This window comes from Dermacentor variabilis, chromosome 4 (genome assembly GCF_050947875.1).
Source record: "Dermacentor variabilis isolate Ectoservices chromosome 4, ASM5094787v1, whole genome shotgun sequence".
NCBI classification, from domain to species: Eukaryota; Metazoa; Arthropoda; class Arachnida; order Ixodida; family Ixodidae; genus Dermacentor; species Dermacentor variabilis.
In genome coordinates, this window is record NC_134571.1 from 176,950,220 (window position 1) to 176,975,196 (window position 24,977).

General features: G+C 45.7%; 1 protein-coding gene across 1 annotated transcript; it reads right to left on the bottom strand.

The window, feature by feature from the left end:
* Nucleotides 1–4,580: 4,580 nt before the first annotated feature.
* Nucleotides 4,581–17,943, bottom strand: LOC142578436 (uncharacterized). The gene is made up of 3 exons (XM_075687821.1): nucleotides 17,932–17,943; nucleotides 17,718–17,771; nucleotides 4,581–5,300 (listed from the first exon to the last, which is right to left on the bottom strand). The coding sequence occupies exons 1-3, from the start codon at nucleotides 17,941–17,943 to the stop codon at nucleotides 4,737–4,739; spliced, it is 630 nt and encodes a 209-aa protein (XP_075543936.1). The 3' UTR covers nucleotides 4,581–4,736.
* Nucleotides 17,944–24,977: the final 7,034 nt, after the last annotated feature.

A 24,977-nucleotide genomic window follows, 5' to 3' on the forward strand; every position in this document is an offset into this window, starting at 1 on the left:
CGTGAGTCCGTGGCATCCGGTGGCTTCGATTAGGAGCCCGAGAATGCGTATGTGCTCGACTCGCGGAATCTGTTGTCCGTCTCTTGTGTGTAGTGCGATCGGAAGTTCGCCTAGAGGTGTTAGGTAGCGGACTCCTTGGCAAGACTTACGAGTTCCGATTTCTTGGAGGATAGTATCATTCCCGTGTCTAGTAGGTAGTCTTCCGTGGCATCTAGGGCAGACTGTAATGCTTGCTCCATGTCTGCCATGGAGCCTCCCGGGCTCCAAATGGTGATGTCATCTGCGTATAAAGCGCATTTTACGTTCGGAATGTCTCGTAGTTTGTTTGCGAGTCCCTTCATCACTATGTTAAATAGTAATGGAGAGATGACTGAGCCTTGAGGTGTTGCGACGGAGCCCAGCGTGTAAGGGCCCGATTTAAGTTCTAACACTCGCAGTCGGGCTTCTCTGTCTTTTAGGAAGGAGCGTACGTACTCCTGAAATCTCTGGCCGAGGCCGAGGCCTGCAACAGACTCCAGTACGAAGCGGTGCGAGAAGGTATCGAATGCTTTCGTGAGATCGAGGGCGAGGATGCCTCGAACGTCTCTTGTTTTAACGTCGAAGATCTGTCTCTTTAGGAGTAGCATGACATCTTGAGTGGATAGGTGGGGTCGAAACCTTACCATGTTGTACCGGAGGAGTTCGTGTTCCTCAATGTAGCGTGACACGCGGTTGTGAATGACGTGCTCCGCTACTTTACCCACGCATGAAGTAAGAGAGATGGGTCGTAAAGTGGTCCAGGTTAAGGGGTTTGCCGGGTTTGGGAATGAGGACCACCGTGGCATTGCGCCATTGCGTTGGTACCTCTCCTGTTTCCCACACGTGGTTGATGTATTTCGTGAGTAATGTAATGGATTGGTCGTCTAAGTTACGTAACATTCGGTTGGTTACCCCGTCGGGTCCTGAGGCCGACCTGCTGTTTAAGTTGTGTAGCGCCTCTCGGTCTTCTGTTTCCGTGAAGGCAGCGTCTAGTTCGGGAGTGGATTCGCACTTTATGCTCGGGTAATCGTTGGGGTGAGCGTCGCCTAGCGGAAGGTATCGTTTGGCAATTTCTTCCTGGAAGGACTCTTCCGTTCCCCCGTTCTCTTTATGTGTGTATAGATGTCGGTCTAGCGCGCGGCTTTGATTATCCTTCGTTTGGCTGCCGTCTAACATGCGTGTCAGGAGGTTCCACTTACCTCCGGTCCGCATGCGGCCGTCGACCGCCGAACAGAGTTCGTGCCACTGGAGTCTTGTGAGCTCCGTATAGTATTGGTCGATGTCTTGGTTGAGGATCGCGATGCGTTTGCGCAGGCGTCTGTTTAGACGTTGCTTTCTCCATCGCGCAAGTATCGAGGGCTTGGCCTGGAGTAAGTGTGCGAGGTGAGGGTCAATCCTTGGGACCTCCAGTTCCGTTTGTATGGTTTTCGTGGCTCTAGTTACGTCGCCCTTTATCGCAGAGAAGAGTTCTGCAAAGGAGTCGTACGTCTTCGTGTCTTCCTTCCGTAACTTACGGAAGGTTTCCCAGTCTGTGAGGGTGAAAGATCGGGGTGGGGCGGTCGTGTTTGGTGTTTCTGTGCGAATGACGAAGTGATCGCTGCCCAAAATTATCTTGCATGTTTGTCCATGTGTAGTTTGCTACATTTCGGAGTAACGTGAGGTCCGGCGTAGTATCGCGTCGCGTCGACGTACCCAATCTGGTGGGGAACCTGTGGTCCGTCACCAGGGTGAGGGGCAGGTCGTCTATTGCGCGCGAGAGGTTGTTGCCGCTAGGCTTGATTGTGGGGTAGCCCCACGACGGGTGGGGAGCGTTGAAGTCACCTGCGATAATGAGCGGTAAGTTTCGTGCCAATGATGTGACTTTAGTAAGGATCGCGTGGAAGTATTGTTTGTAGTGCGCGGGGGAGCTGTAAACATTTAGTACAGAATGCTTTGTTTTAAGAGTCAGTTAGGTACAAGCTCGATTAGGATCGCCTCGATGCGACTGCTTTTCGGTAGGGCGTCATGAACGATGTACGCGAATTTTCTATTAACGAGCGTGGCGATGCCTCTCCTGGCGTCCCCTCCTCTTTGGGAGACGGGGCTGTACCCTGCGAGCGTGAGGGTTTCGCATAGAGTTTCTTGTAATAGTATTACGTGCGGCTTTTTGGGTTGAATTTTGAGGTACTGTTGCAGCGAGTTGCTGTTGCCAAATTACTGAAGTATCCCGTGTCGTGTTAGCCATGATGGTTTTGCGAGGGATTTATTGGTGGTGAAGGGTGCGTCGTCGTGTCCATCTGTTGTGGCTGACAAGCTTTGTTTTTAATTTTTATGGCGACTTTGTTTTCGACCACCTCTACAGAGTTTGCTAGGGTACGAATACTTTCTAGATTCTCTCGCGTGAGGCGCAGAATTTCGCCTAGGGTGTCTTGCGGTGCGTGACTCTCTTCTTCCGTCTCTGGGAGCGGAGGGGGTTTGCGTTTGGCTGAGCTTGCTTTTACGTTTGTCTCTTGGGGTGGTGCCTGTTTGGGAGCTTTAAGGCTTTGAATGTGCTGTTTCGCGTCATTAAGCTGCTCTGTAAGCACTTTTTTTTTCCTACACTGCTACCCTAGAGTGGCCGGAACATTCACCATTCGATCCAAGCATGCAGCTATTAGCGAAGCTTAGTTTAGTCAATTATTGAGGCTGACAATGGTTTTAATGAATGCACATTAGGAAACAATTGTGAAAGAATGTAAAAAAATTGAACTGTATTGACTCTTTGGTTGCATACTGTTGCTATTCCTGAAGTTATGTCCTCAAATAACTTATGCTGGTATTTGAAGTTCAAGTAAAAACTGTGGGTGTGGAAATATCAGTTTTTCAATTTAAAGCGAATTCAAATAATGAAAGCTAAGTGCGAAGCAAATATATTTCGAATGTGAATAATATTGCAAAACTGCATTTTTTCATCAACCAGAGGTGCAAAATAGTTTACTGCACAGCAAATAATGTACAGGAATATTATGCATCGTGGTTAACAAAATTCTCTAATACAACACTTTTGTTCGACAATGTCATAACTGTAGTTATTTAGTGTTTCATGAAGCAAGGAGCATAGCTCGACGTGTTCCAAGAGCAGTGGCACCATACTGCATGTCACCATCGATTCAGGCATCGAAAAGAGCTGCTTTGAGTGTCTGGTATCAGCAGGTATCAGATGCGCCGCAAAAGATCGTTTCGACCCTAAAGACAGCCCATTATGGAGAGAGGTAACAAAAAACGAATGCTTTGAAGAAAAATTATTCCCGCAGCCAAAGCTCAGCTTGGCTTCCATCATTTGTGCCAAGAGCAACGCCTACCCCTGACCGTAATTCACCTTTCGTGAACGTCTGTATCAACGACTTGGAATAATCGCTTCTTAGTTCTGAAGCTTTTGGTGTGTGTCCGTTTAAAAGTGTAATTTTTGTGTGCAAACTTCTCTTACTTTATTGATTTAGCTTCAGAGTAATACAGCGAAAAAATGTTATTCCTGCGTACTTTTAATAATGTTTCCAGCTCTACGCGCGTGCTGCGGTCCTTAACACTAAAATGATAAAAAACACGAAAGAACAGTGATGTAAAAACCAACCGATAAAATATTCATTATTGCGATAGCGATTAAAGCTTATACCTCCCTTGTCTGACACAACTTTAGCACGGCCAAAATCCCTCCACACGTGTTGCTCCCTATTGTATTTGAAAAGAATCGGCTATGATGGCTTACATGCTTTAATAAAATCATAGTTATGGCACGTCCAATGCCAGAATTTGTTTTAAGAAAACGCTCGAAATTAACTTTCAAATTTGTTGCAAGAGGTAACTGACTCGAAGAACCCTAGAAAGATACACTTCTCCTACAAACAATTTCATAAAACACTATTTATCGCTTGCATATATAGGCGATATAAAGCGGAGCCAAATTCGAGAACACTATTCACTTCCTCGTGAAGGAGACAAACGCGTGAGAAACGGCTACTCATTCGTCCTGAAGCGGGCAGTCTTAAAGCAGGCCACATTCTGCGGCGTAAAGCCACGACATAACTTCCTCCGCAATTATGCCACAAAAGTGTGCGACCGATTACGCGAAAAACCGCTTCTAAGGTAGATAGTGTCCAGTCTATATTTTCCCCAAAAAACTACGCGTACTGTCATAATGATTGGACAGGTGTTGCTTTGCAGGCTTTCCACATATACGCCTCCAGCCATGTAACATCTGTGCTCGGTCTTGTTGCTATGTTGGTGTACACTGCCTAATATTAACTGCGTTGGAAACTGTCTTCACACGCCTTATGAGCAGAACAACATTTCTTGATTGACCTTCATCCATCACAAATCATCAGAGTAATCGGAATGCAACTACGAGCAGCGGCGATACACTGCTATCACAAATTGGCTATGGCGCAGAATTTTTGTTATTAGCAGAAGTAATTGCGTCGGTCTAAATTATGCGAAACTGACGTAGCACACTTATTGGAAATTAAGATATTTGCAGTTGCTTGGACACCAAGTGACACCAAAGCCAACATTATTATTTCTTTTCAATGATGTAGAGAAGGCAATAATAGCACCGCAATCAGTTAATAGCGCCTAGATGAAGCTTCTGCGTCGTCTAGGCGTCTGTGACGTCTGCGAACGCCTTCGGTGCCGTCTGCGGCCTCTCGCTGGTTGCCGTGGACGCTGCAGCGGCAGCGCTGCCTGGGCAGGTTTTAGTGCGTTGGCTATAATGGTCGCGTGCGTTCGGCGGGGCTCTTTGTCGCCGTCGCTTTTCCGCCGGCATTGCGATCGTCCGCAATGCAGGGCTGCTTTTTCGAACGACCGGCGGCTGGTAGTCGGGACTTTGCTTTGTAGTCGACCGTAACGGCTAGATCTCGTTCGGCTGCCACACGTGGTTTCGTCGGTGTTTGGACGATCGACCGAGGAGTCACCGCTGCGGAACAATCTGCCGTCTGCGGCTGAGGCGTCGCCGAGGAGCTCGTCATCGCGGAGGCCACGGCCGTCCCGCCGTCTTGCGGGGTAACGGAGGACTGCGAAGGGCCGCTGGGCGTTTGGACTGCCGTGAGTGGGGTTTCGGCGACTGCGGTTGGCAGTGCTACGCCGTGCGGATGCAGCGGCGAGAGGCCGGCGGGTGTTCTGCCTTCGGTGGCTGTCGACACAGCGGGTGTTCGCGCCCTGGACGCTCGTCCGCTGCACGCCATTTCCGCGAGGCCCTCTCCGTCGTAAGCCTTGCCGCTGGTCATTTCGTAGATTCTGTAGAACTGGTACAGCAGGCTCGTGTAATACACCTGCGGGCGAGCATGAAGGAGATGAATTATTCAATTGTTTTACAAAGCGTCACTGCTGACGGGAATGTATATTTATGAGTATATTACTCGCATATTATAGAAGGTTCCTCCACTCCACTCAACATAAGAACGCAATTGGTAGCGCTGCCGATCGACTACAGTGGTTAGTGCACTTCGCTGACATTTCATGGTAATTACGGGAAAGTGTAGCGTCTTCTACAGTCGAAGAGCAGCGCTGTGTACAGCTCGAAGGAGTGCGGAAAGAGCACTGAGTCGAAGGCTGCTTGAAGTGGTTAAGCGTTACAAATCAATGTGCTAAGGACAATATAACTCACATCTTGTCTGCGTACGTAAACGTCTCACGTATGCAAGTGCGCATGCACAGAAAATGGCAAACACCCTTGAGAAACAAGTAGCCTCGCTAAATTTGTGCGCTTGCGTTGCACGCCCTGCGCATACATGTGACAGATTTTGCATGCAGTTCTCGTTCTAAACTTAGGCTCGGGAAAAATTCTTAGTCATTAGGAGGGTATCAATTTCGTCCTAAATGAACAGCGATGAGAAACGTCAATCAGAAACAACACTGCGAGGCGGAGTGCAGCTTGAACACGCCATGACGTCACCAAAGAAGTAATACAATGTAATAAAATTACATTTTATTACATTAGGAGGAGGATGTTGCTAAAGAAAAACAAAGAAGAAATGCATATCCAGGGAATGTATGGCAGTAGATTGTAGCGATAATACAATATTGTGAATTTAAGTGTTATAAACATGTTCATGTGTTCTGCCTACAATAACATAACATGTTGTGATGCATCGTTTTAGTTTCTGCCGGAGCTCGTAGCCATGGTATTGTCACCAGTGTTGCCATGTAAACCATTTTGTCGCTATATTTAGGCGCGCACGCCCAGCCACACTACCAAAAATTACATCGCGCACCTGCTCCCGTTTGGGGTGCTGGCGTTCTTTAGCCAACCGCAGTGCGATGATAAGCCTCAGCACGGGACCCCGACCGTCTTTTGGAGAGTGTTTGTTTTCCAAAACAGAAACACTCGTATTCATCTGCTACTATGGCACACTCATGAAAACATAGGCACCTGCTGTTCATGCGAATGGATGCACAATGAAGACTAGGTGCACATGGTGCACATACAAAAGTTCTAAACGTGGTCCCTGACATCGGATGTATCAGACATAGGCACACTTTCCCACCTTTTTATTAGGGAAGGATAGGCATGATCACTTTAGTGTGACTAAGACGAATCAATCGCGTTGACCAGCGCAGTAGGAATGCTTCTTACCAAAGTACAATGAGTTCCTCGTTCGAAGCTATTATTATCATTGTTCTTAAGCGATCCAGCAGAAGAAACATGTCATTCTGCTCACGTCCCCACAATCAAGCCAGTCCCCTCCGCTTCCACAACACAAAGGCACCAATGCCTATTATCAGTTCAACAAAGATGTCCTGTGGCGACTCTGCCATTGAATGCGAACATGAAACATGAGCGTTACTAGTCGGCACAAGGGGCGCGCCATATAACATTCACGGAGGACCTGATGCTAGGTTTCCGTCCGACCGTATTGCGGACATGAGCCGGAGGGCGCCACACCCCACGCAGCAAGGCGGTAAGCCGTTGGCAGCGCTTGCCGTTCTCTTAACCAGGGGAAGTCGCGGACATCGGCAGGAAGGGGGGCGATAACCAAGGGCCTGCGCCTTCTTGTGCGGCATTTCCTACGCTGATCATCACTCAAGGTGTTAAAGGCAATGCACTCATAGACTTCACTGGGGCACATTTCATTCAACTCACAGTCTGGCAAAATGTCTTGCAAAAGGTGCAACGATCTCGACAGGTATGTGTAAAACGCAAGTTACCGCTCTGCTGCCGTTCCCGTCTTAACTGCCAGTCCAAAGTAACGGCACAAAGTCCCCATTAGGTACGTTGTGAGTTCTCTGCCGCGGTGGGTTATATCCGAGATGAGTTCCCACGTGGTTCTTATCGCCAACACACGACACATCACTTGAAGGTCTGGAATGCTAAAATCACCCATATTTGTAGGCACGTGGATAAGGGCTTTTGCGACACTTTCTGCGTGTCCATCCCAAAAGAACGAGCCACACGCAGTGGCTAACCGCTGCAGAACTGGACGAGACATGCATGCGATTTTAGCCAAGTAGAACAGGGACGCTACAATGCTCCTCTTCATGAGGTATGAGCGTTCAGAACAGGGCAAATGAAAAGTTCTGACGACTTCACTACGCTTATCTGCCTTGTGCTTAATTTCTTTCCAGGAGATACGGGCTACTTCGCCGGATGCAAGGAAGGTCACACCTAGGACTCTTGCTCCATCGACCCAGTGAACGCCATCTTTAAATTCATCAAATGCTCCACATCGCAATGCGTGACTTTTCGCTGAATTTAGGCGCGCAACAGACATGCAACTGTAAGTGCAAAACAGCCGCAGAAATGCTCCGTAGCTATCAATATTTCGAATAAAGAGAGAAACATCAGCATATGCTGCTATTTTTACCTCACCCTGGCCGTGGAGAGTAAATCCTCGTATCGATTTGCACTTTGGATCTGTTGCAGCAAAGGCTATATGCAGAGTACGAAAAGTGCGGAGAATGGACAACCCTGGCGTATACGACGGCTCATGGCGATGGGGTCGGTTCAGTGGCCATGAATTACGAGGCAGGGTTCTAGCACCTGCCATGGTTGTTCAGTAGCTATGCTGTGGGGCGGCTATGCAAGAGGTCGCGGGATCGAATCCCGGCTACGGCGACCGCATTTAGATAGGGCCGAAATGCAAAAACACCTATGTGGTTAGATTTAGGTACCCGTTAAAGAACCTCAGGTTGTCTAAAGTTCCGGAGTCCCCCAGTACGGTGTGCCTGAAAATCAGATCGTGCTTTTGACACGTAAAAGCCCATAATATATTTTTAGGTTTGTTTAATGCAGACGAAGAAGTTCAACCAAGCGTGCAGGAGAGCCGAAGCATTCTAATACTGTAAAAAATATCGTCACTCAACCCTATCAAATCCTCTTTCTTGGCCTAACGAAACAAAGACGCAAGAAACCTGCGTTTGCGCAGCAAACGGGAAGAGATCACGAGTCGAAGCAAGTGAAGAAAAAATCGTAAGACCAGGAACACAGCGTGTTTTAACGTTATTGATCATTTCTGAAATAAAAGCGGTTCTGATGTGGTGTGCTGCGATAGCGCCTAGTATTTTACAATCGCAGTTTAGGAAGGAAATGGGTCTCCATGTTGTTTGGTTGGACGGTTCACTGCCGCTCATTAAGGGGAATAAGACTCGACTTTCTGGAACCGTTTCTGGTGGGATCCCGTCAGCAAGAAGCCCGTTGAGCATCGACAAGAATCGAGCATGTATCTCAGCAAAGAAAGTCTTGTAAAAGATGAGCGGTAGCCCGTCAGGGCCAGCCGCAGCTGAGGCGTTCATTCCCTGAAGTACAAGGCGAAGCTCTTCAAGGCTCAACAGTGTACAAATGCTCTCATGGTGCTTTTCGGGTATACGGGAATCGCCTGAGCAAAACTCGCGTACAGCTATGCTCAGGTGCTCTGTATTTGTGCCCTCTGCTGTGAGAAAGTTGCGAAATGCGTTTTAAAGACGGCCGTTATGTCCTCTGCTCGGTCAGACTATGTTCCGCTGCACAACTCAACGAATGAAATTGATGCCCGTTCATCTAAAGAACCATTGAGGACGCTACGGAGAACCATAGTATCTGCTACAGGCCTACGATTTACGTACAACGTCATGGAATTACGGGAGCTAAGTCGTAGCAGAAGATCATCGCGTGCCATCAGCCTATTTAGATAATGTTGCACACTGAACGTACGTGGTTCACCTCGCGGCACGATACGCTCTTTTCGGAGCCTGTCGTTTATTTCTGTCGTTAAACATAACTTTCTTTCTCGCCCTGCTTTAATTACCTCCGCACGGCAGCTGTCCTTCGAAGCGTCCCAATTAGCCGCACGGTGCGCGTGAGCAGGTGCACGCGTTTTCAAGTCAAACAAGCAAGGCAGCTACGCACGCTGGATCATGTACTAGTGTTGTGTCCATTTTTCATTGGTTACTGAACGGGGACGCTGGTGAAACAGCAACCTTACTGACACTGGAAAGTGATCAGAGATGCGCGGTACATCTGGAGGGAACTTCAACGCACAACAAATGATGACATGGGTGGCTAGCACCTTGGGGAAATACAATCGATCTATTCGGCCTATGCTGAGCCTCGTTGCCAGGCAGCAATAAGCTCATCTCTATGAGTGCCCACCTATGCGTCTCTAAGCCTGACATTCCAAATTAGCTGTTTCAGTGCGCGTGCTACGCTGTAGGGCCTGCCCTGTCTACGCCCAGTTACATCTCTGTAAGAATCTTCGAGACAGTTGAAATCCCCAACTAAATAAATTGGGATAATTGTCAAACATAAAACAAATCAAGGTAATCAAGAGACTCAGTCGTGAAGGAACGCTGAACTGGAGCATAAATTTCAAGCGCTCTTACACACCGGCCATGAATTTTTACGTCTACAGCTAGCGTGCGTCTATCAAAACCAAAATAAGGGGCGCCCCAACGAAATCCTGATGTAAAATACAGAATTCCGACTCCACACATAAAGGAATCTGTTAATGAGAAAAATGCCTCAACAACAAATTGTGAACAAAAGGTTTGAACATCATACGGGGAACTGGATTTACTTTCTTGTAGAAAAACAATATCTGAGCTGCATCCTCTACCAAAGTTTATAATCTCCCTTTGCTTGTCCAAGTCTCTAAACCCTCAAACTTTCAGAGAAAGAAAGTGTACCATCGCCACTGTGAGGAGAGAACCCACAGTTATTCTAGAAACAAGGAAAAGTAGGACATGGAATCGGGAAGCCATTGTGGCTATGAGTTGTAGTGCTCTGACCGCGCTAGAGCACCAGGAAGTTTATGAGGCTTACTACTATCTGAAGAACCTTCAGAGTCCGTGGACGTGTGGTGAAAGCGCTTTACTTGACGATGAGTGTCCATAGCACTTTGTCCGGTGATCGCACCTATGAGTGGGCCTGTGCAGAGAGAGTTCTGTAAGTTCTTCAGGAGGGAGTGGGTTGTGAAATCGCTCGCTCGGGAGCTCGTTGGAGTCAGTTGTGCGGGCTTGTGTGGACTGAAAATAGGGCACCTTTGTCGTCCCGTCGGTCGTGTGCCGCTGCCAACCGAGGTCCATGGAGCATCAGAGTTATCTATGGAGCCCCCTGCTTTCTCGGAAGCAATACTGTTGCGGGTGTTGACGAGCTGTGGTCCTCGGAGTTTTCGGAAGAGACACAAGTTTCGTTGTGGGTGGGGAGAGTAAAGAACTCCCCCTCGTGAAGGGGAACCATACTTCCTGTCTCATCTTGTGAATCTGCTTCAGAGCCAGCATCCGAGGTTACGGTTTCGGTGTCTGTCTCTACCGCTGGTGCTTGGACTTCATATGAAAGCAGTGCGGGTGGTTCACCCTGCACACCTGCAGCTGCCGCAGATGACCTTGATCGTATACAATCGGCTGTTGTGGGGTTTCCTCAGCATTCGCGACGCGGCTCTCTGCACCCCTCCGTAGTGTGGCAAAATACATTGCAACGCGCGCATCGTAGGTGGCGCAATCCTTTCCTATATGGCCTGAGAGGCGACACCTCGAGTACACCTTCTGGACGCCTCGATAGCCACACAACACGGTGTAACCTTGAGCACACACAAAGTTCGGGATAAGTTTCATCTCGCTTCGAGGCACTCGGATGCTAGCGCCGACTCCCGGGCCACCCTTAAAGACTGGTTCATGGGCTTGCTGTACATTGCCTTAGGCCGCGAGTGCTGCTGCCCGGGCTGCGTCGCCGTCCCACAGTGGCACTCGGAATACTGAAATGTCAACGATTTCGAAGTGATATTTACTAGAGGCACCGACACGCCGTTAAACAAAATATCGCTCCGTTTCTTGTGCTTTGAAACAGCACTGTCATTTGCGGCAGCGACTCCAAACTTTACACCTCCCATATGCTGAGGGACTTTACACCGGAAGGACCAGTCACTGCTTCTAGCGCATGAAATATATCATCGACGGTTGTGCCCTCCTGTGCACTGAGGACGAAACAGTGCTCCTTGGGTGGAGGTGCGGATACGGAAATCAAATGGCAGGGCAGAGCCCTGGTTCTCACGGCGAAACGCTCTGGTGCCCGGGCGGACGGCGTCGGTTGTGCGACTTCCTGGACCAGTCCCGTGGCAGTATCTAGGAGTCTGCCTTGGCGCTTGAAGAATATCGTAGCGGTTGGGCAGAGTAACGTCTGATCACGGGAGTCCTGCCACTAGGTAAGTACGAACAATTTTCCATCGGGACGACAGGCAATTTCAAAAGGCGCCACATGTGGCATCAATTGAGAAAAATGCACTGCGTTATTTACTAAACGCTATACAAGTCACAAAAACATGCAAAACCAGTTTTACTGGTTTCTTTAATATACCAAACTAGTTTTTATATTGTTGAAATTTATTGTTAGCTTCCTCACAAACACGACGTAGAAACCAAAAATAAAGCTTCGAGCAGCGACGTTCGTCTGTTTGTGTTTCTTTAATGCAGGTCATCTGTGTCCCACACCCCTATATTTAGGTTGGCCAGACCAGAAATTTGAAGTTGGCCCATCCTCAAATTTAGGTTGGCCCGCGCCCAAAGTTCAAACTGGCCCACGCCCAAATTTGTTAGACCAAGTCCAAGTTTCAAGTTGGCCCACCTCCGAACTTCACTTGGCCCAGCATCAAATTAAATTGGCCTACTCCCAAATTTCAATTCGTCCACGTCCAAATTTTTAAGTTCGCTCACACCAAAATTTCAAGTTTGCGCACCTCAAATTTAGGTTTGCCTACCCCTAAATTTCAATTTGGTCCAATCCCAAATATAACTTGGCCCACCCCAAGTCATTACTTTGAACCATTTCGAAGTTTAAGTTCGCCCATCGCCAAATTAAGTTGGCTCACTCCCTAATTTCAGTTGGCCTACGTTCAAATTTCAAGTTGGGCCAATTTCAAGGTGACCTGCCCTGAAATTTCTGTTCGCCTACCTCTACTGTGAGCTTCCCCATGCATTTGCTAATGAGCCCTGTGTATGTTATACGTATTCTCTCTTAACGCGATAGCATTAAGTGCCCAGCGTCGCAAAAAATACGATGTCGGCGTAAGACGTCGTTACGCGAAAAATCATTCCGAACCACAATCATGCAGGCCTTTCGGGTGGCGCAGAGGCCTTACTGAAGTAATTGAATTCCTCAAACTGCGTGAGACAAATTGTAAAATACGACGTAAACTTAACCTACAGACGCAATAGCATCGGCTTGTGATTTGAATATTCCAGAAAACGTAATTATCTCATGCGATAACTCAAACACAAACCACTTTTCAAGCGTTTATGCCATTCATAAAGCTGTGCGGCCCGCTCGGTTCCTTGCAACAAAGCCATCCAGATGGCGCTCGGCTTCGCGCATCCGCAAGAAAGCTGCGGTCTCCGCGAAGCTTCTCAAGCAGTCGAGGGTTTTTTAGTGCTACCGCGTTCCACCCTTAAGAGGAAACTCTAGCTCGGATGCTTCTATATAAATACATGTAAAAGGAGAATTCGTTTTTCTCGGCAAACACTGCACCAAACTTGACGAGGTTTGCTGCATTTGAAAGAAAAACTCAATGTCTAGTGACTTTTCGTTTCGAATTTTTTATTTATGTTGTAAATTTTTTACAACAAATTGCCGAAAGTCGCAAATTTTCAGAAGAAGAGACTATCAAATTTACAACTCTGTAACTCAGCAATAAAAAAATGATATCATAATTCTGTGAATTCCATATCATAGTACATCTAAATTGGACAAAATTGATATGTGACACATGAATCTAAAGAAAATTAGTAATGTGTAAATGCAACTTTTGCAAAAGCCTTGTATCCAACGTAACAAATTCACGTAATATATGAATGGTCATACTGAATTGGTCCACATTGAATGATCTAACAGATGCCGTTTACAGAACCGCGATATCTCTTCTTGATGCAGCTATTAATTTGTAAACTTCGTGCTTCCGTTTTTGTTTTCGAACTTTCGAATTTTTGAAAATTCATTCAATAGAGTTCAGTCTCTAAATCAGAATTCCGCTTGCGGTCCAGCGGTTATCTCAGAAAAGCATTTTTCCGTTTACATGTATTTAAATAGGCCGTGTCGCAGTTGGGCGCGAGCTAAAGCTTCCTCTTAAAGGCGAAGCTTAAGCGTCATCCAATCTTTTTATTCGTTTATTTATTCGTTTAAATTGTTCCTTGACGCTTAAAGCAACTAATCATCTAGATTTACACTATTTAACAATTAAATATCCTAACCTTGCAATTTACCCATTTTTTGTGCTCACACAATTTATTACATATTGTAGCGTTACAGGGCTGGGGTAATCAGCAAAGAATGCTTAAGCATTAAAGAATTGGAGGACGCTTAAGCATCGCCTATAAGAGTAGAATGAGAGAGCATTCGAAGATCCCCGAGTACTGCTAATGCTTACCGGCAACTTCAGCTTATGTAACCGCTGTGTTTACCGGGAAGCGCTGGCGGCGAACACTATGCACGGAGGCGAGCTTGCACGGAGGCCCCTTGTGTGGGCTAATCCCGGAAGTTGTGCACCAGTCGCGTAAAAAAAATTACATAATTTTGAGGTTTCTGTTATTGTTTCGCACTTTTAATATTTAAGTCTGAGAAGATTTAGCATAAAAGGCATGTACTGACGGTATTTCTTTTCATGACATTTGTTTGTGGGCTGTTTCTTTTCATGACATTTGTTTGTGGGCTTGCATCCTCAAAATTCCAAGAACGTTGTCAAGAATGTAAGACATCGTATGAGCAACTTTAGTGACAGAATAGTGTTGCAATATGACCCCCGCATAAGGCATGTCATATAGCAAGGTGGCATATACATCTACATAAATGTATACCAGAATTTTCGCTCACGGAGACGGCAACGTCGACACCGGACTTTATGTCGACTCCTGTCCGGAGTTACAAAAGACATCATATCTCCAATGGTAGTGGATGTTTAAACCTCCTTGGATGGGACCTCTTGAAGTTCGGTGCTTTTACGAGGTGATCATATTTCATTGTGGCCATGAATTGAAGTGGCTTGACGAGAAATGAACATAAAACACTTTTTTTATATTGCCTATGCGCGTGCCCCCCGCGATGTCACATGTTTCATGTTCACAAACATGGAGCTTGTCAATAAACTGTGGACACGCTCCATCCGCGAAAGTAGATTTCAAGATGAGCAACTGGACTCGCCACGGTCCTTCTTACTTGAGTATTGCCTGTCTTTCTAGGTGCAGGTTAACCCAATAAAAAGTAAGATTTGTAACTCGCAGTTGGGGCTGTACTTAATTTTTCGCTGTCGTTAGGCGTGATGATAACCACTGGCATCTCCGGTAATCCCTTTTTTTCTTTGACAGCTAGTCGTTCTTTCGTATATTCCCTTGAGGCGCCAATTCATTCTGTCCACTAAACGTTTATATTGATGGCATCTCCCGCACCTGCATAATCATGAAAAGCACGTAGCTTCTGAAAGAAATTACGAATTCTTAATTTTTCAATGAGTTTTGTCAAGTGTACACAACTTGAATTGCCTGCGACAACCCTCTGCGTGAACGTCAAATACAATATAATCAGCTATTTCACCGACAGCATACGAGGTCGATGCAGATAGTTCTAGAAGCTTCATGCGAAACGCGGTTCAGGACTAATTGTCACCGAGATCAGCTAGGGTGGTTATGGGAGCAGCGATTGAAGCGGGACTATTTCAGGACGGTAGCAGGATTGCGAAAAAAACTGCGTTTTTAATTAAAATGAGACGCCGTTAAATTCATTCAAGGCGAATAAAATTCGTAATAAATTTTATATACGCGCGACAGAAAGAGAAAAGACAACTCTACCTTACTTTATCATTATCAATAAATGACTATTTCGGTGAACACCATGACATCGCTATCACTTCCAATGCAATGTAGCTCTTGAAGCGTACAGAAAGGCGCATTCGTAAAGTTCACAGGTTACGATACGCCCCCCTCACGAATTGTGTTCCGTTGCTTGTCGACGCTTATGTGAACTTGGAGCGGTGGGTAGCATCATCGTTTTTTTAACCTTTGACGTCAAAAATAGTTACGATCACTACATAATTGTTTGCTTTAGCCGTATTCGTGTGACCGCGCTGGCCGATGGGCTTGACGTCCGACGATGGGACCAGCACTCTACACCCAAAGCTTTCGTCGGCCACGAAAGAAAGCATGTTCTGCGCAGGGGTGCGATTTCCACACTTGTACGGCTGATCATTTACTGCATCGCTTTCCGCGCTCAAAGCTTGGCAAGCCAGTCATGCCGAGTAGCGGGGAAATTGAATATGAAGGTCTAATGACAGTTAACCAGAACATGTTTCGCGCCTTTGACAACAAAAACGACGTCACTTCTCTTTTGAATGGATATGGCGTCACATTATTCTTTCTTCTGCCCGAAATGTTATCTCCTCACCGAAATCGAAACGCATTTCGAACTTATTAGCAAACATTCACCAAGTAACTTCTTATTTATTTTACGCACATATTGCAATTAACGAATTGTAGACAGCGTGTTTGCAAGGCGTATCCACTTGGAATGAATTTCCACAATGGCACCAGTTTGGAGATATGCACCGCGAAACTGTTCATAAACATTCACCTTTATTCCACTTACTTTTTTAACATAATGCTCTGTTATGCATTGCAGCACAAAACTATACTGGAACGCCCATGGATTTCCTGCAACACTTTCGGAAATAATATCTCGAAACTGGTGTCTTACTGGAAATTAATTTTAGGCAGATACGTCTTGGAAATTCAGCGGCTACAATTTGTAAATTGCAATATGTGCCGTAAAGTGAATAATTAAGCTAATTAGCCCAATTGTGTGAATAAATGAGCATGTGTTACGATTTCTCGGACTAGTGATGTCCGCTTCTTTTAATGATACAGGTCATGGACAAGAATTGTGCTATTTGCGATCGGCGATTAAAAAAATTGCAAAAAAAGGCGCACCAAGTGAAACGTCACAAACGTTATTCAATATTATAGTAAGTGCATTTTATAGTGCATTATAGAAAAAGCGCATTGATATTTGAGAACGATAAGCCTCCCAGCTTACGAGCTCTTATCTACAGAAGCTCGATAAATCTAAATTGTAGGTTGACCTTAACTACGAGAGCTTTTGAATCAGCAACTTGTACAGAACATTCATTCTCACGCTGGAGGCTAGTTAATTTTCAGGAAGCTTGCCAATCTTTCGCAAACTACTCTTTTATTGGATGGTTCACGCTACTTTAAGAGTGCATACTTTACTCAGCAAGTCAGGAGCCACAACAACTTACGTTTAGAAAATTTATTTCAATTTTTTTTTCATACTAGCATTTTCAGTGATTGTGAGCGCACAATCAGTGCAACTTCTCGTGTACTGTGCATTGGGTACAATTTAAACAACCACGAGAGGTTCAAAGTTTATAACAAAACCCCAGGCTACGGCGTCGCTCACAACTGGTTACCAATTTCGGGGCACTAAACCTCACGATTCCGAATCGTCTAACAGATACTATTGCGGCAGGACGCAGCACTTCCTTTATTTTAAAGCGACAACTGCGTCACGGACACGGAGCAGGGTTTTTCTTTTTTTAGTCTGCACGGATGCTGGCGGGTTTAAGGCAGATAATCACGCTCGCATGCATTGAAAAACGCATACTATAGCACAAGGGATGTTTCTGAGGGGATTGTAGGACGGGCCTCCTGAGTAGCATATATACAGGGCGCTTTGTATGCATTATGCAACAAAAAGCTGCCGTGGTAGCCCAGAGGCTACGGCGTAGCGCAGCTGAGCTGGAGGTCTGAGGTTCAATCCCGGCCGGGGCGGCCGCAGCACGATGGCGACGAAATGCAAGCACGCTTTCTTAACTCGCAGTGCGAGCTCGTCAAGAGAACCGCAGGTGATGTAAATTAACTCGAACACTATGGCGTTCCTCAGTGTCAGACGGTGGTTTTGGGCACGCAAATCGTAAGAATTTATTTTAGTAAACAGGGGAACTCGCAGCAGACGAGGCGGTAGGAAAAAAAAGATGTCGAGCGCCACATGGACGCTACACAGGCAAAAGAACTAAATTCATGGATGGATCGGAAACAGTGCTTTACCCGGATCCCCGTTAGTTGTTTTTGTCGCGCCTTTGGGCCGTATGTTAAATTGCTGTCTATATATATATATATATATATATATATATATATATATATATATATATATATATTGAAATGCCTGATAATAAACGAGCCATTATTTTAGGTCAAAGCGGAAAATCATCGCTACAGCTTACCTTTGCGAATGCAAGACCTATGATCAAGGGTGCCCAGAAGATGACAATCTTCATCTGCGAGAAGAACAAGAACAAAATTAAATTGAAGGCCAAGGAAAATGATTCGAGCTAATGCTCGTTGAAGATTTAACAAGGCTCAAATCTAAAAGATAGACATAAGCTAGAACGCCTGACTAGCAGATGAACATTTGTCGAGTCATTCCTTTCCACTTACCTTCTCGTGCATTGTGAGCTCTTCCACGTCTCGGTGTGTGTACTACGAACAGCAAATCATTGGGCGAAATCAATCCGAGAATATGTTGGTGTAAGATACTTGAGAAAGTACGTAATGACAAGTTTAACTTAAATGCCGTGGTCAAGCGCCTAGACAGAAAGATTTTTGCGCTAAATTTCAAACTGATGAAAACAAATAACTACCTGCTCAAGCCCGAGCATCGAAGCGTGGTCAGCGCGTTATTTTTCTGGCATGTGATTAGGGTGCAAGCGGCTATACTGTTTCCATCATTTGGAGATCGCTTGCCACGCGGTGTAGCAAGACTGTGCAGGCTATGCTATATCTTGTTGCAGGGCGAGCGCTCAGTAAGAACTGGTCCTCAGGACAAACTAGTATTTTACCGCCAGAAATTCATCGCCGCTCATTTGCCAGTTCTAAGCGTGTCCTCATTGCCTCCTGGTCAATATTACTTCAACTCTTATACACCATGCTGCTGGAAGAGGAGCATACTTTCGACATGCGCCAACGACTGCATGGTGCCGCCATTGACTGATAGTGCATTCGTGGTAAAGGATGCAGCGCGAAAAGTAAACGAGCAGAACAGCAGACACCGCAAGCTTTGACTCACATAGGTACGCGATGTCAAGGGAGAAAAAGGACGGTGCGTGAACCGTATCAAACCCAAGTGCCAAGGAGTCCTGAACACTATCCTGATTTACAATTTTAACACGCATTTTATATAGCAAGCTTTGAGACAGGCGTCTGTCTCGACTGTATCGCCCAGTCACAGCCTGCCGGCAAATTATAAGAAAGAGCAGTCAGAGTAAGATCACTATTATAACGTACGTCAAGGCCAAGCGACAACTTTTTTCGAATTTGCTGTGTATACTTGGCTATGTGAATGTTTCAAACAATGCGTCAGAGAAGCGTCCCCAAGTCACCGCCAGTTGTCAGCCTTGCACAATGAGTGTAAGCCGGCTGACGCAATCGCCCTCTCACCCATTTAGGCGGGTAACGTAGGCCGACCAGGTTGCCGCAGCAGCAGCACATCACCGCCAAGGTGTTCCACACCACAAACGCGCCCAACACGCGCGTCATTAGCACCTGCGTTTGGGATTTGTGCTGTGTCAAAGGTCAAATATTCTCGTGGAAAACATAGCGCGCTAGAAGAAATGCCACTTCGCGCTATTTGAAGCTCTTTTTGCTTTTGTGCTAAAATTTAAGCTGCCGGAATACCCAGTGAGAGGAAAAACTGCTCTTTAGGAGATTCGATATTGCGAAATATGTCAAAGTGGGCATGGCTCTCCTTTGCTACGATTGTGATCCTCCATGTCTGCGAATTTATTACGCTGTACGACTTTAAACAACGCGCAGTTCCATCAGCTATCTCAGTAAATGCACAAATGATTCGCTCGCTGTCTAGTTTCAGAATGAAGAATTTCTCATACCACAATATCCAACTATTTATCGCAACCTAAAAACTAGTTTTTTATACTTGCTCAACACGAGCATTACAAGAATACGACTCTAACTTGTAACGCAACAATTACATTACTAATTTTTCGATAGACAAAACGGCTGCTGTGTTGTTTAACATGTGTATTTTTCTACTTAATGTACCGTTTTTTGATTAGTGCGGTCCTCTTCATATATATTTGCTTAATCATTATCATTATAGTATGAATTTATACCTTATTTGAATTCTTGTAGTAAGCGGCGTAAACTTTCACGCGATCGGTATGTACAAGTGGCGTATGTTGAAATTCTGGACACGCATATATGAATCCAGAAATTGCAAATAAATAAAGTTTCAATTAACTTGCACTTAATTTTGGCACCGCATTAACCGCGAGTACACGTTTTTATTCAATTTATTGAAAGAGATCCCCACAGATCACTGCTTCTGACTCAAGAAATGACGAACCTTTGTAAGCTCTATCTGTATCCTCCGTGTCCTGCAATGGCATTGGTCACTTCAACGTAACGGTTTAAGGTTAAGGTCAATGGTAACTAATATTATGTTTAAACAGTCGCTTCTTTTTTGAATGCCTCTTTAAGTAGCAGCGAATCATGAATAGAAGCATGTGCCAACCGTTGTCTCAACTCTATAAGGGAAGGGGAGGTCGAGAACCTTGGTGAAGCATGCAGGCTCGAGTCCTCTTGAACTCCCAAGAAAACAAATCCGCTCAACCGAAATATTAAACGCGTGTAGGAAGGTTAACTGCGTGTTCCTAGAAGTGAATATGAACCCGCATTGCTTTGTTGTAATAATAAACAAACACAGATCACACACAAGATGCATGGTGCGCAAGCTAACGACTGTCTCATTGGAAGACAGAAGGCACATGCCTAAGAAAAGTAATCAGACTAAGGACAAAAACAAATAATGTGAAACGCTTGTGTTCATTCGCAAATAGTGCTGACTCCTGGTTTCGTGTAGATTAGGCAACGTTATCTTATGGTCACTCAACGCTATAGAACGATCGCTGACGCATAGACCAAGCGCAAAGGGCATCGCAATCCCGTGTGTTGGATTGTGTTTCCTCGTTAACTAGGGAGGGCCACTGAAATCTGTGATTGTGTGAAGCTCTCTTTGTATTATTATATTCACTAAAAAACGATATACTAAAAATAAAAGCCACGAAATGCACGCTGTTGTTTACTCTTAAATGTAACACGTGATCTCGGTGACAAAGCTAATTTGTGCGCTTTAAAAATTCGGTGTTTGTAGCAGGTGACTAGGATTTGACGCTTATAGAAGCATAATCTCTGGTCTGGCTATAATCCCTTCAAATTCTGCTTCTTTTCGGTATGGAGAACGATAGTAAATTTAATTCATCCATGCATTGCGATGGTGGAGTGCCAAAAAAGCGTTAGTCATGCACTGGAATGTAAATACTAAGTTGCACACAGCCCCTTAAGTATGACGTTTAATGTGTACTCTATTGCTGGCGACGGGGAACGCGTTCATCTATTGTCGTCTGCTTAGAAGAACATTCCCAGCAGACCAGAAGGAGAAGCAGAACTAGCTAAAGAAAGAAGTCCAATTTGCGTAATTTTTCCTGAACTAAGTCTTCCATTGCGTAAAATTCCAGCAAATGCTATATTAAACAGAGTATTTGTGTGTGTCGTGGAGTTAACTAAGTTTAAGCGTGGGTGTGTCACTTGTTCAGTTCTTTCGTAGCTGTTGTCTCTTTCTATGATCATGTAGCAACAAATAATTTTGCGACTATCGATTGTGAAGGTTAATTATAATGAGACGAATATTATAAATATATTTTACCGGACATCCCATCAGACATGGCAGCAGCGTTCACAGTTGCGCGTACAGAAAGTACGTCCTGCGCGAAAGCGATAACGCTATACCTGCGAGAGTTCGAAACCGATACTCACGGGGTGTCGTGCATGAGGTGGCACTGCAGTCGACGCCTAGAAATTGGACAGCAATATCACCATGTCTTGTAGCTGTTTCCGCGGTAAAGCTTCAAAATGCAATATCGTAATTCTAGTCATAGGAACGAACTCACCCAAGTTTATGTTGCACTACGAATGCCAAAAGCAGGAAGTGGTATTCGCATTCGGCAGCAGTGACTCGCAAACATTTAACCATCACAGACGACTTGACTCACGGCTCAGAGCACATGGACCCAGGCTCGCAGGCTTAGGTGTTTATCAACATACTCCTAGGTAGACATTCGGCTAAAATCTCTCTCCTTGGAGAACCATTGAACTGAGTCCCATAACACGCAGCAAATTGAACACGCTCCTGCCACGTACAGGCCAAACAACAAATCAACCGGCCATTGGGACCTTGGCCATCTCCCCCATGTAGTGTATTCGCAAGGCCGCCTTTCTGGAACTCCACACACCCGTTCCTTAAAAATATGCTACGGCTTCTCGAAGTCACCTCTTCTATACAGGAACTGGAAAGACTTCGAAAGATGAGGTTGCATTACATGACTAGATTGTTTGGTGTTCGTAAAAGTACATTAATCTGGAGCCCCAAAATACAACGAAGATATGGCTGAAGGTCAATCGGGAAGTGCAACCTTTTGTATGTGTGCTCTGTTCCTGCTTTTAACTTCATCCTTGTTTTATCACTGCTTCGATATCAATAAAACGCGTACATCGCGGCTGTCCAGCCTGTTATAAACTGTCCAGCGCTACGAATGGACTCCTATATACAAACTGTGCATTATGAGAGACTTCAAATAATGGTTCCGCTAAGAACTAAAAGCTGCAACAAGATGTGTGACGCACTCTTGAGGCACAGCGAAAACAGATACGGCAGTCCTTCAATGTCCTTCCTGTGCTTGAATGTGGACCTGGTGTGCCCTTCAAGCACCCGCCATCCGCACGATTTGAAATAATATTCATAATACAATTGTGAATGACAGAAACTAAATAAACGAATTTTGTTGCCTCACTTTGCAATAAGTTTCTTTCGTATAGTGTCAAGCTAAGATTGACCCATCAACGTTTCAAGTAAGACATATATCTCACTATTTTATTCCAAAGTGCTTACTTGATTTCTACCAACATAATCGGGGATCACAAGTGCGCACATGTTAATAAAGTGTAATAATTGATACGGCATCTTTTGAAAAAAAGCCGATGGCGGGCTTCAGGCAGACATGGTCAATGGATTATGTCGGTACAGTATAATAGGCCTTAAAATTTTTGACTCCTCTAAGATAAATATGGAAGTGACGTAAAATACCAAACATTCTTTCACCTTGTAGAAACACTTGCTAGAAAAAAGGGAAATTCTGCCCAAATATGTACGCTGATAGACTAGTATACTATCACCTTGTTCAAAACGTATACATTTTGCACTTACAAATAAGAACTCTGCAATGTAATATATATTCACCCTCACTTCTCACCGGGGTGGCATCGCATGGTGCCTATGTGTGTCCCAAATACTAGACAGAAAGGCGCAAGGGCAGCGTCACTTGCTAAATGTGATAGTATATCCCTTTATCTCTGTTACTGAATATAACAAGCAGCTATGCCATAGTGCGCTACACTATCTGCGACATGGTGCTGTGAAAGAAAATCACGTATTTCCCACCTCTTCAGAATCAACTAATTTCATTTTTTACATCATGTATTAAAACAATTTTTTATGCATTCGGCACAAAATACTGCTCGGAATTTAACTATGTAGACTGTTTTTGTCTATATTATAAAACCAGGTGGCGCTTTCGTAGGTGGTGAAAATTTAGGTAGCGCTTTCTCGAAAACGTGACAGTCGGAGCGTTAAAAAAATTAGGCCTCCTCGTAAGGCCCCTAAAACAGTTTTCCAGCTATTCGTAGAACGGCCTTACTAATAAAGGACGTCGTCTCATGATCCTCCTGCCGCAAAATTGTTTCAATATGTTCGGCTAGATGCAGTCATCACACCGATGATCCTGTTTCCTTTCGTTGCCACCAGCGCGCTGGAAATTACACAGGAGAGGTGGTAAGGGGACAAGGCTGCGCCCAACAGTTGAGCGTCGCACCGGGGATTTATGCTTTCGGGCGAGAGGGCTCATAGCACCACCCCGTGGTGGCCGCGGAGTCCGCGCGGCACGCCACTGCAATCTTGGAGGCCATCCAGCTACACGCAACTGTTGTGTGTAGACCGGCAGCGCGAACATGAACTCCTTCTTTCGTTTTTTTTTTTTTAGATCTCGGCGTAAAGCAAATATATTTTCCTTTTATTGGGATACCAATCATATGGACACCCCAGGCGCATTTCTACCGACGCCGGCGCCATGACGTTCCGCACGAAGTCCAAGGGCGGTAAATACCGTCGCCGCACGCCATACGCCGTATGTGCGAACGAAAGCGTGCGAGGGGAGCCGACGATCACGGCTTAATCTCGTCCGCACGGAAGGGAGGAGAGCGGGGAGGAAGCCCCCCGTCTTTCGTCGAGCGCGAGGCACCCAAGGTTGCGGGCGCCCGGGCTGCATTCGGCTCCGGCTGCAAACGCGTATGTGGCGGCTGCGCGTGGTAGCGCGGCCGTATGTTGAAAGCGATCTGCGTTGAGGGCAGAGTCCAGCTGCGTCGACGGCTGGCAGCTTTGTGCGTGCAGTGCGTTCTCGGCGCTCCCTTTGCGTTGAAGCGAAAAGCAGCACGAATGTCGCCTCGCTCGCTGCTGCTACCACGTTTTCTCACGCCAGCGTTTTCACAGTTTCCGCCGTCATCCAGTGTGATGTGGTCATGTTTGCTGTGCGTGGTGACACCATGCTTTGCTAATCTAGTTAGCAAGCGAATGTTTACAAGTTGATACGGCCGATGAATGTGCTATCCTCAGATCGGATGGTTGTCTGCCAATTTGCTATCGCAATGGATGCTTTGCCTTTCACGAAACTTCGACATTTCATTGACTTCCAAATTAGTAACAACAATACTATTCAGAATGTTCTCGCGATCACAAAAGTCAGCCAATAGCTGTTGGTGGCCTTCACTGCCTGCGACGACGACAATGCGAAGGCGACTGCAAACAATTTCTATAATTTTTCACATGATATTGTTCATTCTGTGCTGCATGCCGTGAACTGATATTTGTCACACGTGTCCACAACAGCTTCTCCTGCAGTCGGCAATGATTTCTTTATGCGTTCACAAAGCCCCTTACCATAATTAAGCTGTAATCGCAAATTTGTGTCCATCTCCTCTTGCGATCATACAAACTGGAAGCTGAGGCTTCACGGCACTCGCGTTAATTGAACGCACTCTTTGGCACGAGTGTTCCACCACGAGTTCACAATTTTTATGCATACTTTTTTCAGTCGAAACGTATGCGATCGAAGTTTCTGAACGCTAAAATCCAGATTTCGAAAATCGGGCGTGTAGTAGACGTCGCCGGGTGACATGCCGCCCATTTTTGGTATTTTTTTTTTGTTTTTAGGGTCGGCTGGATGTGTTTTGCTTGCCTGTTTTAAATTCTCCAAGTATGGACAGGGCAGCGCGAAGAAATACAATGAGGAAAGCACACGTAAGCAAGAGTGGAGGAGAGTCCTCTTTAGGTGTCTTCCTTGTACACGCTTCATCACGCT